We start from the raw sequence: 16,425 nt of genomic DNA, 5'->3' as shown, positions 1-16,425 counted from the left end.
ACACACACACACACACACACACACACACACACACACACACACACACACACACACACACACACACACAAACAGATACAGAGCACTGTAATAATAACTTACTCGTCTCATGTTTTGGTACAGCATGTTGAGTATATCTGCTACGGATTACGAGCATGGAGTGACTGCATTCACCACATGACATACTGCACCCCCTTCCAATAGACAATACTAATGTACTACTAAAATGCAAAACATAATTTATGAGGCCCACTCAACAATCAAACAATTGATATTCAAAGAATGCACATGCCCATTCATTATTTACACGCCACTTAGCAATGTGACTCTCCACTACATTTTAGTCCACGGATTAGTCAGAGTGCATGACGTGTGGCTATAACTAATTTGAAAAAGCCAAGCTGTCACCTGTCTACCTGTGCTCAATCATTCCAACCCCCCGCCTCCCAACAACATTTATCTGAATACCAAGCATATCAGAAAACAACGGATGATACAGACATGGGTTTTCCTTCATTCCTGCTTAGTACATGCTCACTACCCAATCATATTCTCCTTATATACAAGCTCACAATCCTCACAAGCATTGAACTAAAACCTCTCCTATTTTCCCCATCTCACTTTTTCCACTCAGTATATTTATGCAATCCAACGTTACGGTCCTCTTCCATCAAACAAACATCCGCTAGCCAGTCAATGAAGGAACAGTTGAAGCTCTGCATTTGTCCAGTATCCCATCAAAGCTATAAACCAAATGAACGGTCCACCCAGACTTTGCAGCATCACTGTGCAACCAAGCAGAGATAGCATTTATCCCTCAATACTAATCTCAATCGCTCTCATCCATCACATCCCTTTGACTTCTCTCTCTCTCTCGCTCGCACCACGTGTCCAATCTGTCAGTCATGCTGAATGGATGCTTGATCCCCCATGGGAACCAAAAAAGAGAGAGGATCTGAGGGATTAGTCGTATGGTGGGAGGAGTCAACTCAACAACAGTAATGAGGAGCAGAAGGTGCAGATCCATGCAAACGAATATCACAATGCACTGAAAAAAAAAGTACAAAATGATCCATAAAAACATAATATTGATCCCAAAAATATATATACCTTAAAATTTGTAAATACATATATGTTTTTATTATTGAGGAAAAGCAATTCCGAAAATGAATTTGAATTACACCCCCCCTCCAAAAAATCTGAGTGCCTAAGCAATGGTGGTCTAATATCATCTGACATATTTAATTCAATCCAACCTTTACTTATTAAATGACTACAAAAGGAATGAATCTTTGGGTGCATGTATTTGTGTATTAGTGGATGAGAAACAGAAAATGCAGTCGCTCAGTCAGCTGTTGATTTGAGTGACACGCCAAGTTAGACTGCACAATTATGTAACAGCCTGTGTGTGAGTGCATGCGTTTGTGTGTGAGGTAGAGAGTTCATGGATTTTCTTTTTTTTTTTTTCACACTCTAACATACATTTAGATAAACTCAAAATCCATAACCCAAAAGTTGCTTAGTGCAGGCAGTTATGAAGTGTTCCATAGAGTCGGCCCTATTCATGTCATAGTCCTCATGTCAACATTTAAGAAAAGGACGTCCCGTGACACACATTCAGACTACCATTGGTTCGCACCCGCCTACACAAGTTATTCTTAGTTAAAGCGAAGGAGGGTTTTTATTTTTTAATCAGCAGATGTTTTAGTCGTAACTGCAATAATAAAATTATCATTTTGCATTATGAATCAAATTGGCAAGATAGACAAAAATGAGAGACGTTTATTTAGCAATACAAGGTCTATCAGCTGTATATTAGACATTCATTCGTCACTTTTCTGAACATGCATACATAAAAAAAAATGCAAGACCATTCAATTCAGGACAAAAGTAATGACACTCATAGGTTTTATGCCATTTCATGCATTTTAATTAATTAAAAAAATAGAATTGTCAAATTTAAATGATGGCAGCTGTTGAGATGTGTTGCGTAATTGTGATGTACACATAGTGTATACAACGTTGTAACTCTTCCACATTTCTTCCGGATATGTAATGAAACTTCATTTGCCTCCTCAGTTAATCAGATAGAGTTTGACTCTAATGAAATTAGAACTGCCAAGCTAATGACATTAATTAAGACTCAGAGTACCTCCCATTTCCTATAGCTTTGTTCACATTCACAGCGACAGACAAGTGGTTGCATTTTTTTGTGCCTCTAACGTTTTTATGGACGGATTAAACCAAGAGCACAATTTTTATACGGGTATTATAGTTTTGATAAATCAAATAAAGCATCATTTTGTGTTGATTTGAATCACAACATTGTTTTGCAATAGCTTGGTCTGTAATTTGTCACAACTGAAAATTGACCCCTGGACATTCAAATGAAAATGTAATGGGAACTTGAATAAGATGTAAGAAGAAAATGAAAGCATATGTTGACTGTCCAAAGAATCTTGAAAATGATTTAGATATGAGATTAAGGACAATTTCTGGTGAGCAAACACATACAAATTGATTATAATCCCTGCTTTGGTCAAATAATTGTAAAAAAAAAAATCCCAAACTTTTTTTCTCAATAAAAACAGTGCTTTCGACATATTTCAGCAGCACATTGCATCCTCTTTCTGAAGCCTACACCAGGTTACTTTGGGCGAATGGTAAAACATAGCCTGGACTGATGTGTTGGGCCCATCCAGAAAACCATTCAGACTTCCATTTAAAACTAAGGACGATTTAGACTTTTCACTTAACCTAACAAGCATTTATTGGAATGCAGAAGAAGACAAAGATGGAGCATCTGGAGAAAATATCAAACATCATAGGGGGGTGACATTCAAACTTCACGGAGGAAGGCTGGAGTTGATATTTCAATGTTGAACTATCCTCTATTAGTTTTCTTAAAATCAAGTCATGGTATTGGAGGGCAGCTCCATCTCACGCAATCGCATGCCTCCCTCTCCACTGTGCTGTGTGTCAACGTGCATGTGGCTTTCATGGTCAGGAGGACCGGAGGCAGCGCTAGATTGTGCTAGCCCAATTGTGCTCAAACATGTTTCAACTACTGAACTTTCAAACTACAAAAAAAAACAAAAAAAACGTGAATGTGAAGGTGAAAATGCACAATTATGATTCAGTTACTGGTTTGGTCTGTAACATGCAGTGTTCAGGAAAGGGGGAGGAGACACTATACCGCACACAGGCTGGCTGCAGACTGCAAAGTACGACCTGCGCGTGATCATTTTTTGTGATCAGCAATGAAAGGCATTGATGTATGCCGATCACGTACTTTTACACGGAAATCGGCCGCTGCCAATTGTTGGCTGATCGATCGGAGCATGTTTCAATCGTGATACAAGCAATAGAAGCACTTTTCTAACATTTCCATTTGTTATGCCACAGTACCGTTGATAATATAATGAAGGATTAATTCAAATCACTGCATTGACAGAATAATAAAAAATTATTCGTTACTGAAGATAGTAACGTACACTAACTGAATTGAGACTTCATTTCAACATGCAAATAGCTGAAAGATCACTTAATTGCTTTACCTGAAGGTGAAGTTGGTAACTTAGAGTTACAACGACAATGGAACCCTTTGCACCTTTTCTCAAACTGTTCTCAATTCATCAGATTTTGAGAAGTAGCTCATGTTTTGTATGATAGTGAGATCTGAGAACAGCTATAAGGCAAAATGCACCTATATTGCAAATAAACACATGGCCTGTGTTTCGCATGCAAAAAAATGTATCCAAGAAAGTAATAGCAACCAATTTATGAGTATATTTAATTAAAAAAATAAAATAAAATGGATCAAAATCTAACATCTGAAGACTTCTTGCCAATGCATCCTACCTGTACATGGGCTTGTATTTGTGGAAAGTGGTGCATGTGAGAGGGTGGTTCCAGAGAGCGCAAATTCCACACATAGGAATCATTGGGCCACGGTCTGCTGCCAGCCTTTTCTTTGGTTTTGCTCTTTGTGGGACTCTTTGTCACACTGTCTCTTAAGTTTGGGAAATTTCCTCGAGAGGCCCTGTTGGCCAGGTGTGTGGGCAATGTGCTCCACCCATAACTGCCCAGGGCTGAACACAGCGGTATCTGTGGTGAGTGAAATGGATGGATCGAAAGGGACTGTGAGCAGTGCGGCAGAGGAGGCGGACAATGCTGTTGGTACTCTTGGAACAAGGCATTGTGACTGTTTGAATGGGTCTGTGCCAGCTGCTGCTGATGGGGATAGAGTTGATGTGACGATGGCGAAGAAAGTGGATGACCTGGAGAGCCTGGAGGGTGAAACTGTTGCTGATTTGGAGAAAAATGCTGCAGCTGGTGATGGCTCGGCGAGAGGCAGATCTGATGGTGGCTTGCTGAGTGCAGGAGATGATTTGGCGATTGGGGCACCACCTGGTAGCTCTGTAATGGCGGAGCTAGCTGATGACTTGGAGACGGTGGGGCTATGTGGTAATAGCTAGGGGAGGGCGAAGGCAGAAGATATTTGGGCGAATGACATCCTTGTTTTGGCGAATGAGTATTGTGTTTTGGTGAGTGTACGGGGGAACGCTGCAATGGATTTGTCTGTACTTGCAGAAATTTTTGGCTATGCTTTGAGTGATTGTGGCTCTTGTTGGACTTGACCTTCCCTTTGCCAGATTTTCCCTTAGAAGAGCCACTGGGCTTTTTAGGGCTACAACAGAATTCATGGCTGTGGAAGTAAGTCGTCATAACTGCCGACATCTATCTGTAAACACAATTTCCTGTATGAGATAGTCCTGTCGTCTTTGAGCTCTTTCCCTCTTACTGCAGCGTCAACTTTACCGGCATGACAAAAGAGTAGCTCTTCAGAATCACTTGTGTCCACATAATTTAGGTCATGCCATCAAAGAACAACCAAGATCTCGGTGCAATGTCGCATTTGATTTCCACTTTTCCTCTTCATTTGTCTCAGTCCATTAAGAAAAAAAAAAATCACATATGCCGATACCTTTTCCATGCCTGCTGCTTTGACAACCTCATGAATTAACTCTGAAAAAACCAAAGCAAGGTCTTGAAGTGTGATATTCAGTCTTGTGTTTCTCCTTAGGAACACATGAACCATCGCAACATCTTTGTGGCTTACAAGGTCAAAAGTAATAAAATGCTGTACAAAGAAAAGCAGAAAGGACCTTGGGAGGATGAAGCTTTGAGTCTTTGCGTTCCGGCAGAATGGACAGAAACAATTTAGTCTAACTCAGCTCCTGCATTGGAAAGGAAGACTCCTCTTTGAATTTCCACAAATAGGTTGCGCTGCATTTCTCAATCTCTCAGATAATGCATGTTATCCAAGGTCCGCATTCTCCAGCTTTGTTTCTGAAGTCCCAGTCGCTCCTCTGGCGATGTGTCAATTTATATTCCAGAAGGGAAGACGGGAACCCATAGTTAAACACATATCCCTGTCCTGTTAAATATCTATCACCAAAGAAGTTATGGTCAGAAAGAATAAACACTTTCCTTGCCTTGATATTAAAAACTTTACACTAGCTCAAATCTATGGAATTCTTCTCAGATGCTCTCTTGTCTGTGCGCCCTCTCTCTTCCTTGAAGCCTCTGTCCCCCTCTCCACAACTGATGCGCTCTTTCACTTCCCGGGCTGGCCAATTAGGGGCTTCCCTGTTCTTCTGCACATGACAGCAGCCAGGCATGACTAATCGAAATCAGGGATAGCGCTGACAGTCAGTGTGGAAGTGTATAACGAGTCATGAGCTGTGTTTGGTGGAGGACAGTGTTGATTAACCATTTTGTCCTTTTAAAGCAAAAAATAGCAAACCAGGGCAGCTGGAAAACACAAAACTGTCTGCGTTGCTGAGTGCGTCTCAATGCACTGACCTATTTACTGTGTGTTTGCACTGTACATATACGAACCGCAATTCCAATCAAGTTGGAAAGTTGATTTGCAAATTCTTTTAAATTTAATATATTGAACAGAATGCACTACAAATCCAAGATATTTCACAGTGAAACTGATAATCTTTATTTAATTTTATTTTTTAAGCAAATAGTCACCCATTAAGAATTTAATGCTTGAAATACATTCCCAAAAAAAGCTGGGGCAGGGGCATGTTTACCACTGTGTTACATCATATTCCCTTTTAGCAACAGTCAAAAAGCGCTTAGGAATTGAGGACATTATTGAAGCTTTGTCGGTGCAAATCTTTCCCATTCTTGCTTGACGTACAGCTTATGTTGCCGAACAGTCCTGGGTCTCAGTTACGATAAGAAGTGGAGAAAGGGCGCTCTACAAATACGCCCGAAACCATTTAACAAGGGTAATTAACGTTGCAAAGAAAAGCTATGCGGAGAGGCTGAAAAAAAATGTTTTTTGCTCACGACTTTGCATCTGTGTGGAATGGCCTGAAATAAGTTACAAACTACAGGACAACCCCCCCCCCCCTCCCCCCACAAGCAGCGAACAAAAAGGGACTGGCTGACGATCTAAATGTTTTTTCTACAGATTCGAAAAGGATACCTCCACTTCCCACACCTGCCCACCCCTACCCAAAACTACCTTATCCACACCCCAAACACTATTCCCTGCCCTGGAGATCCACAAAACAGGACAAACTCTGACTGCAGCGGACAGTTCGGCAGTGCGGAAAAAAATAATTGCCAACACCCTACCCACTCTCGAGGACTTGTGTGGACCGCCCACACCCTGCCCACCAGCTTTTCCAGCGACTCCCTTTAGGCAAGCGCTACCGAACCATGCACACCAAACCATAGACATTCAAACAGCCTCTTCCTTCTTGCCACTAACCCCTGAAACAGTAATTAAATCTATACTGGCTATGGGCATTTTTGCACACCCCTGTGGAAGAGTATTACTGCAATGATCCAGTTCTCTACATACAATTGTCATTGATCAATATTCCACAGCACCAGACAATTTTGAGCGCTCAAGGACTTTGTGTATAATTGCACACCTAAAGTTGTACTACAATTACTGCTCCTGGTCACTTAAAAATATGGTGCAATGATTATTGCACCAAATGCATAACCGTCATAGTATTGTATTGTACAGTGAAACTCCTCTACAATGAAAACTACATGGGCGAAAATACCCCCAAGTGTGAAAAAATCTTCATGCATTAACACCATTCCCACTTTACTGCCCCACCATACAACGAAAAAAAATTTTTTTTCTCTGCTCTTGCCTCGTGACGAGATTCACTACAACGAAGTCTAATCCAACAGCGACCTCTATTGCTTCGTTCGGAAACGGCAACAGCAACCACCACACTGGTTTACACATGCGCAGTAGTCCAGGAAGTATTTCTTATTGTTAGTTTCAGATGCAGCAAGAACGTTGCATTGCTAAAATGGCTACAAAACGGACCTTTGGGTGTCAAGTAGCTAAGACAAGAAGAGCTCTGATGCTGGAAGAGAGGAAGAAAGTTATCAAAATGAAAGAAAGACAGAGGAAGCAAAATAAAAGACATTATCCAAGAAATTGATGTAAGTGAAAGTGAATGCTGATTGTAAATTTCGCAATTTCTTTCCCTTTTTTTCTTTCTGCACTGACAATATGAAGTGTCAAATAAGTGTATGCTGATACTTATGCACTATTGGAATAAAAATAAAGAGTACAAATATGTTTGTGTGTGTGTGTACACATACGTTTGGGTGTGTGTGTGTGTGTGTGTGTGTGGTACTATTGGAATAAAAATAGAGTACACAAACGTTTGTGTGTGCGTGTACACATACGTTTGTGTGTGTGGGTGTGTGTGTGTTTACATCTGAGATCAAATTTGCTACAGTGAAAAACCACCTGTTGTGAAAAATTTCTTGCTGCAAACATGATTTCGTTGTAGAGGAGTTTCACTGTACCACCAATGACTTTATCACTGCTCAATGAGTCTGCACATTGTCGAATAGCTGGCAGTGGGTGGTGTTACTGCACGATGGTAACTTTATATTACGGAAAGTCTTTCAATGTCATGTCTTTGTTTATCGTAGTTGCTTGTTATTGCAATACTAATGTAGCAGATACTACCGGAGATAAATTCACTCGCACTATCAGGAAACTATCCTGTGACTGGAAATCACATTGTTTAAGACTTTCAAGTTTGGCACCGGTAAACCATAACCAAGAACTAGGTCCAAAGTATGTCCTTGTTAATGTGTCAGGCTGGTCATCTATTGCACAAAATTAAAATAATTAATAAGTCTTAAAAAGTTCTTTGCCAGTGGTTTTTCAGGACAACTCAAATGGGATATTAAAATACCCTCTGAGGATATGATCATACATGAGCCTGATTTTGGCAAGGGCCTGATTTTGGCAAGAGACTTGAAAAGTCATTGAAGAAGTCCTTCTTTTATTTTGGAGGAAGGTAAATGGCCTCGCAGCTAACAACAACAAAAAGAATGCTTATAACTTTGAACATGGAGTATTTCGTCTTTTTGCCAGTCGTATTCTTTTTTTTTTTTTTTTCACATTATACTGCATTGGAATTGGGGTTTATATTGACTGCATCTAGATCTTGTAGGGACCAAGTACATGTTATTTCAATCAATTACAGAGCCTGTTCATAAATCATTGCTTCTTATGAACACAGTTACAAAGTGATTTTAAAGCCTGAAAAAGTGCAGTTTTGTAACTATTCAGTGCCAAATATATCAGATTAAGTATTGCAATACAGTATTAACTTATTATATTATTTGATTAATTTTCACTCACCTGTATTAAAGACAAATATTTGCATTGTATTGTGTTTTCACTTATTTTTCCAAAATGGATTCATTGACATCCAAAAACACTGACGTAGAAAATCTGAACCGCGACTGAACTCATGAATCTCTGTCTCAAGCTTCCTAAATCAGTGTTTAACCCAGGGGTGTCAAACTCATTTCACATGGTGGGCCACATACGGCCTCGGTAGATGTCAAGTGGGCCGGACCATTAAAATGATACCATACTTTGCTATAAATAACCAAAACAATATGTCTTTCCTTTGTTTTTGTATAAAGAAGCACAAGAACATTAGGAAAATGTTGAAATTTAATGAACATATCTTTTACAAAACATTTCATGAAGCACCTTACATTTCCTTTGACAAATGTGCAATTTACTTTACATACATGCATTGCAACTGATCCCACTGATTGTACAAACTTTAACAAGTAATTGGTATTGAAAAATATAGTAATGCACTTTAAGATTAAACGAGATTTATAAAGAAAGGAAGTTTTAAACCATTTACACGTGCATATAAAATCTAAATGTAATCCCTGCCTACACCTTACAAACTAAGGAGAGCGCTATTAAATGTGTAAATGTGAGAATGCTATTGATAGCGTCTGCTGTCATGGGTCTGTCTCAGTGATGGACTGAGGCTGCTGTTGTCTTCTTCTCTGATCAAAACAGTGTCCACTTGCGGATACTCAATGAATTGCACCTTATTAAAAATATTAATTCTGTGTCTTTAATGCATTTTTTTCACTTTTAAATCATCCTGCGGGCCTGATTGAACCTCCTTGCGGGCCGGTTCCGGCCCGCGGGCCGTATGATTGACACCCCTGGTTTAACCCTTTCATGCACCCTATAACGTGGTAACATGATAAGCTGTCCACTGTAGTGACCGCTGTCCCTCAAAGGGTTCATTTAAAACCATGGTTAGGATTTGAAATTACATTGTTCCAGGCAAATTTATTTATTTTTTTCTACTTTTGTGCCATATAGTTCATGTCCAGAATGTATAAGTGACATTACTCCATAAAGTTCCTGCCTACATTTGGCCATCTACAGCTGGTATTTGAGAATGAACATTGCTTGCTGATTTGTATGCCAACTGATCACATCTAGAAATGGCTTTGAGGTCCAAATTTATAATGTCAGCAAATATATGGCACAAGTTTTTCCAAGGAAAAGGTCAGAGAGAAAGACAGAGTAAGGGACATTATCAAGAAGCACCCACGTAAAGAGAGCAGAGAGATGAGTGTGGTTGAGATGAAAGAAAGGTTGTTGGAGTGTGCGAGTGCATGTACAGGTCCACTGTGTAAAGTGCTGCCAGTGCTGCAGGCTCGCTGCTCAGTCAGGAGAGGAAGATGAGCAGGAAGAATAGGCAGTTAAGAATTCAATATTAAATGAAGGCAACACTAAAATATTGCTGGAAGGTAAACATCCAAGCGGGCAGATATGTTATGCTGCCATGAAAGGAGGATAAAGTAAAGATGGTGTAAAATGGTGTAACGTGAAGAAACGAGAGAGATCTTCAATTATAATGAGTGAACTTGTTTATGTGATGTGTATTTTCTGTACTTTAGCTTTACAAATACACCAGTTGAATACCTTCAAGGTGACATGCATTTTTCCCCTCTGTAATCTAAACAACTTCTCAGGCATGCTTGAGTAAAAACATCATGAAGACTAAGAGTTAGAGATATATCTTAAGAACACATTTCTTGCGATGGTAAAATGAAGTCATTTTTGGGGCGGATCTGTCTGATGCAGTGCAACAGCACACATTTCGCGCTACAAACTGCAAAACTCATGGCGAGCCCGGCTTTAATTTGAATGAGAAGGAGTGGGCTGGAAATCTCCTCTTCCACTTCACTCAGCAGTGAGTGTTTGCTGTGTTCGACTGCTTAATTCTACAAGCAGAGGCAAAGCCCAGTATGTGGAAAACGAGTGAGTGCGAAGCCTTTTTATGGTGCATGGACACAGTGCCAGTGTCAGCATTTGTGGGCAATGCCCCCGCAAATGAGTTTCTATACCCCCCTGTGGTTTAGGCATTTTATTTAAAACTTTCTATATAGGATAGATAGACAGATTTGCATGTTCTCCCCGTGCCTGTGTGGGTTTTCTCCGGTTATTTCGGTTTACTTCCAGATTCCATAAACATGCATGGCAGGTTAATTGAACACTCTAAATTGTCCCGAGGTGTGAGTGTGAGCGTGGATGGTTGTTCGTCCGTGTGTGACGTGCAATTGGCTTGCAAACGATTCAGGGTGTCCACCGCCTACTGCCCGAAGAGAGCTGGGATAGGCTCCAGCGGAAAATGGATGGATGGATGGATATATATGAGAGAGAGAGAGAGAGAGAGAGAGAGAGAGAGAGAGAGAGACATTTGTTTTAATCTGTGTAAATCTATTTACAGTGCATAAGTCACTAAAGTCACGAACAGTGACATAAAAATAAATGAGGATAAAAACAAATTAAAATAGGAAAAAAAACAGTCTTGGTCTTTTGCATATGGTCACATTACATCTTGTCAAAGTACAGTACTACACGCACGCACACACGCACAAACACACACATGATGGCCAAGTGTGTGGACTTCTTTTTGAACTTTGCATTTGGCACATCCAACGGCAATGTGCGAGAATCCATTGGCCACTCTCGAAACCTGTTTTCGGCTACAAACTTAATACAGTAAGTGATTTGTCACGTGATGAAGTAGAATATAAGATTTTGCTTTGCGCCAATTCCTGCTTCTGTCCATACTGTGCTGTTCTTTAATGTAATTCAATGCCCTGCTAAACAAAAAACTTAAACTCTATCTGAGGATCGGGTTTACAATAGTGTCAATGCAGCAAGGCAACATGAATTACTGTCATATGAAAAAGATGACCATAGTTCAATCTGCTCAAATTTTAAGGGAATACAACTCTGCATTGGGTGGCTTTTGTCAGGAAGGCATTCTTACTTTTATGCCTTCTGGCATAAAAAATGGAGCAAACAAATCATGCGAGTGACTGTGGTGATCCCTGACAGGACAATTCAAACAGACAAGACAGTAATCCAAGACTGCAATGTTGAATACTAGCATCAGGGGGCATCGACTTCCACAGACAGAAAGGTGAAAACAAAGACACAGGCACAAATGATAACAATCCTCACTGAGCGTAATGTACTCTAAGTGTGCTCCATGTTAGCAGCACTAATTGGACAGAATGCATGATAACAGGCTGTACTTAATCTCAACAACCGTTTTTCAGTTTAAAACAGTTTTGAGTACACCATACCTGTGTGCAATTTATTGACTTAAGCTACCTTAATATACTACCCTAATACGACTTACACGAATTATTATATGTTGGAACTTTTTGTGTGTTTGTATTGTATTAATACTTATTAGACAGTGGTCATTAGACAGGGGTCATTAAAATGATTGCTCATGGGCATCTTGCTGTATGTGTGTTGATTATATCAGCACAGCAGAAAGGCTTGAGACAAGTGGAAAGAGTGGATAGTGGGTCTCCGTGTGTGAGGGAGAAAAGCGAACTGAAATGAAGGCATCATCCCACACACAGAAAGTGATGCAATACCCAATGCACTGTCAAAAGCCAAAAAAAAAAAATCATATCTCGGGTAACACTGTTGTTGCATATTTGTACACAAGTAAGTGATTTGACTGGGTATTTAAAGCCCTTTAGAGATTCTTTTTTGGGTTTCTCTTAACTCACACAGACATGTTATGCTTTGCTTGGTGAACAGTGCAACCTCATCACCATGACAACAGTTGGTGCCTCCTATAGTGATGGCAAGCTTAATAAGTGCAATGGTGGTCCAGGTTGTAAACATGTTCGAGATGTGTCCTCTAATCACGCCCCTAAACAACACCACCTCTTTCTTCACGGCTCTGAGCCACAGCATTTGCTCCTGTGCTACCATGTACAGTACTGTCTCCAAGTGTGCAAGTACGCTTGTGGGAGGTGAAGAATCTTAAGAGGGAAAGTGTGAAGACTTATAAAAATACGAATCTACAACGCTAAACATAGCTAGAGTTAGGTCAAGGACAGGGTTGTATGTTTTTTTTTTCTTTTCCCTTTATACACCACCACAATGAATTTGCAATGACTGAATAGACTTTCGGCTTTAATTAAAGAAGGAGGTTCTGGGCTCCAGATGTTTGACAGTCAGTTACTTCAGAGGATTTTCATACTTTGGAGCTGCTGAAAATTTAAGTAACGGTTCTCTGCAAAATGGCAGCAACTCCAAAGTGGAAAAAACATATCCATCCATCCATCCATCTTCTATACCACTTATAGCTGGTTTTGGGCAAGAGGTGAGAGACACCCTTGACTGGTCACTCTACTGGACTTGCACTTTCTAGTATCCAACTACTGGTACTCATGGCCAAAACTGTAAAATTGTAAATATGCATTTCATAGAAAGAGCAAACGAATGTGACTGCAAAGATGAGGTTCTGTTATTAGCAAAAAGAAGTTGGTTCGCAAATGAACCATAAGAGTACAGCTGAATATCCCATTGTTGAAAACTATACTCTGACAAAGAACGGCAGAGAGGTAGAAAAATATGCTAGATACACGGAAGGGGTAATAATAGGTATGTACTGTATAGGAAGGAGTAGGGTCTGTTGAGAGGGTCAATTTTTACTATTACTGAGCAATTATTGAAATGTCCTTTGGTCCCTTGAAAGGCACTCTCTATGAGGTGTGTCAGAAAACATTCAGGATTGGCGTCGCAAAAGGCATTAAGACCATGTTGAAGTCATCCATGTCTTGAAAACAAGAGCTTGGGTAAGAGAAAAAAAAAAATCATATGAAGACAAGTCAGTTGAGTAGGGAGGTTGCTCCTGCGCTGCGGTATTCTTATCAGCCAGGAACTGTCAGACACTCAGGGGATTGAGCGCAGGCACATTGTTAGGGTGAAGCAGCCATGAGAAGTCCTGCCATAACTCTTGCCTCTTCTCACACACTGAACAAAGCAAACACTGCAGGATGTCTTTGGAGACACCCACAGAGAAGGGGAAAACTTATAGTTTGCAGTTTGGATTTGAAATATAACCTTTTCAACACGAGAATTGGAGCTTTTCTCACACACCTCATAAATCGAAGACCGGGGGCCAGATCTGGTTTGCTACATCATTCTATGCGGCCGTGAAAGAAAATTACGTGCGTCGACTTCATGTTTCTTGCTAAAAGTCCAAAATTGCACATTGGCTTCACTTGTGATACCGTTGAAATGTTGCAACAATTTTTTGCGACCAATTCCCCTTTTAAAGTGAATTGAATAATAGTTGAACAATGTTTTGCTGGATTCAGATTTCAAAATGTGTTATTGATATTATTATATTAATAGTAATACGAATAATAATTGAGGATGATGATATGACAGGATTTGTCCTGCAGTCAAAATTACATGGCGGCCGCCTCTAGCTAATTTTGTGCTGCCCGAGCCAGACCAATGGACATCGCTCAACACAGTGTTACGCTCCAGTTGTACTGATTGAGGGATTGATGTCCCTCTGTGGCGGCTTCGTTTATTCACTGCAGTTGCAGCATTGCACCATTATGGAGCCACTATATCAACTGCGGTGCACAGGAAAGACCTGAAGAAACTAAGGAGGAAGAAACAGATCTAATCGTGTCCCGCCCCACCCCTGCTAGTCGGTGCTATCGGATTTTCCCTGGAGAATGTTACAAACAGGTAGATATTGCCTGTTTTTTTTTTTTCATTGCATATTTAATTATTTATTTAATGACCTTTATTTATTTGATTTTGGCACTGTTGGTCTTCTGTAGCATTGAGCGATCTGATTCCCTTCAAACTTCCTCACTCTACTCAGCTCTTTTTTGCATTTCTCTCGCTCTGTCAGTCCACTCCTCCGTCTATCCATCTCTAAGCCCATTTCCTGTGACCACTAAGATCCTCTTTAAGGCTTTTAGAGCTCTTTCTTAAGTGGCAGGATTGACTTTCATACCTCTGTTTTATCACTCATCAATCATACAAAAGGGGGTGGGGAAGTGGCAGATTGGGAAGATACATGGAGAACCGCTACAATGCAAGAACAGCGAATTAGAGTGGAGTTAGCCCTGAAAGTTATTCACAAACTCAAACGGAGCAACACTGAGGGTTCTGAAACACGTTAACATGAAATCACATTAAAAGAAGTAAAGCTACTGAGCGCCCAAGACAATATCTACTTCTATTTGGAGAAGCAAGATATTCCCCAATCCATTGGATCATTTCAGAAAATTGTTTGATGTCGTCAACTGCCAGCCTAAAAAAAACAACACGTTACTGGGGTTCAAAAACTGCCTGTCTAATCTCAAATAACGCATACAGGTAAATTGTATTTTAACCCATTGTCACAAATGCATCCATCCATTGTCTTCTACTTATTTCAGGTTGTGTGCAAGTATCCATACTTCTGCCTAAGTGCAAGTACTTTTGCTACCTGTGCATTCATATAACACACAGTGTTAATGGAAGTTGGAGACCTCTATTTACTGCTGATTGTCGCTCTCAAAAGACAACTGAACTAACAGAAAATAGAAGGAGGGAGCAAGTGCAATAAGAAGTCCAATGAGATAAAGCAAGATTTAAAAACTATTCTACAAGGGGTGAGCTAGCAAAGTAAATATATTTAGAAAGACATGCAGCACCCTCAGACACTCCGGTTCTCTCACATAAACTGAACGGGATTCAGTGTGGGCATATATATGTGTGTGTGTGCGCGGGCGTGTGTATGTGTGTGCGTGTAGTATTAATATAACGGCATATCAGCCATGCAGTAAGTGCTTTAGTTGGAAAACTGGCAACACTTTGCAAACCCGAGCCAGTGATTACTGGAATGGAGAATAGGTTAACTTTTTCCATGGGCTGAGCTATGGGGTGGCAGGCCTCTTTGTAAGTGTAGCACTTGCAGCATGCCATCCATTAACCTCCATTATTCTCAGGGTTCAGAAGATAGTTTAACTTGTTTCGTATGATGCCGGTAAGTCACATACACATACACTGACTGTTTTGTTGACTAACAGTCTGCAAGCTTAGTGTTAACGGTCCCATGTTTCACTCTGTTTAAAGAATCGAAATACTGAACAGCGGCTCTCAAAAATGATCGATTATATAAGTGGAAGGTATTAGCACAGGCCCCCCAAGTTCAGGACAACTGCTCCTCAGAATGTAAGGAATAGCATACTAAATCTACCCCAAAAGTTTCATTTTTTTCTGACAGAGCCCAAACAATCACCCCCCCCCCCAAAAAAAAAATAAAGCTGTCAACTTGAAAGTGTTTCACTTTGTGTGTACAGTAAATATTATCTAGTGCGGACTCGTGTTTGCGCTGTCCAATTTGTCCTGATAACAGAAATTCCTCATTTGGGAAATGAGCATGGTACATGTCCTTTATGAACCTGCAAGTATGTTGACAAAAATGCACGTGTAACAACACAATCAATAAAATACAAAAATATACTGTCCAAAAACTTTATATAACAAAAACTGCAATACAGGTGTATCCAAAAAAAATCACAACAGTAAAATACGTACAGTATTTTAATGTTTATTTTTTTTCTGTCTTGGGAAAAAAATGTGTCTATTTTGGATTGTTTGGTTGGATGCATTCTTTGGTTCATGACAATGTTTGCCTGCGTGTCATACAGTTTTGTTGCGAGTTGCAAGTAACTGTCCCGTTGATCACC

At 40.1% G+C, this 16,425-nt stretch overlaps 1 protein-coding gene across 11 annotated transcripts in view; it reads right to left on the bottom strand.

Annotated features, from left to right (window-relative positions):
• Window positions 1–16,425, bottom strand: part of LOC109512742 (discs large homolog 1-like protein) — a 134,537-nt gene that overhangs the window by 57,468 nt on the left and 60,644 nt on the right. The window contains exon 1 of one of the 11 annotated variants that reach the window (XM_019864703.1): window positions 3,859–4,784. The exons of 9 other annotated variants lie outside the window; for them this stretch is intronic. In XM_019864703.1, the coding sequence (XP_019720262.1) occupies window positions 3,859–4,737 (879 nt within the window). In that variant the 5' untranslated portion in view covers window positions 4,738–4,784. Of the gene's footprint in view, window positions 1–3,858; window positions 4,785–16,425 lie in introns of those variants that run through there. One more of the 11 variants, XM_019864705.1, reaches the window with a different exon arrangement.

Source organism: Hippocampus comes, unplaced genomic scaffold, assembly GCF_001891065.2.
Source record: "Hippocampus comes isolate QL1 unplaced genomic scaffold, H_comes_QL1_v1.1 scaffold172, whole genome shotgun sequence".
Classification (NCBI taxonomy): Eukaryota; Metazoa; Chordata; class Actinopteri; order Syngnathiformes; family Syngnathidae; genus Hippocampus; species Hippocampus comes.
Note: the sequence above shows the minus strand (reverse complement) of the source record. Positions and strands in the feature narration are given on the sequence as shown.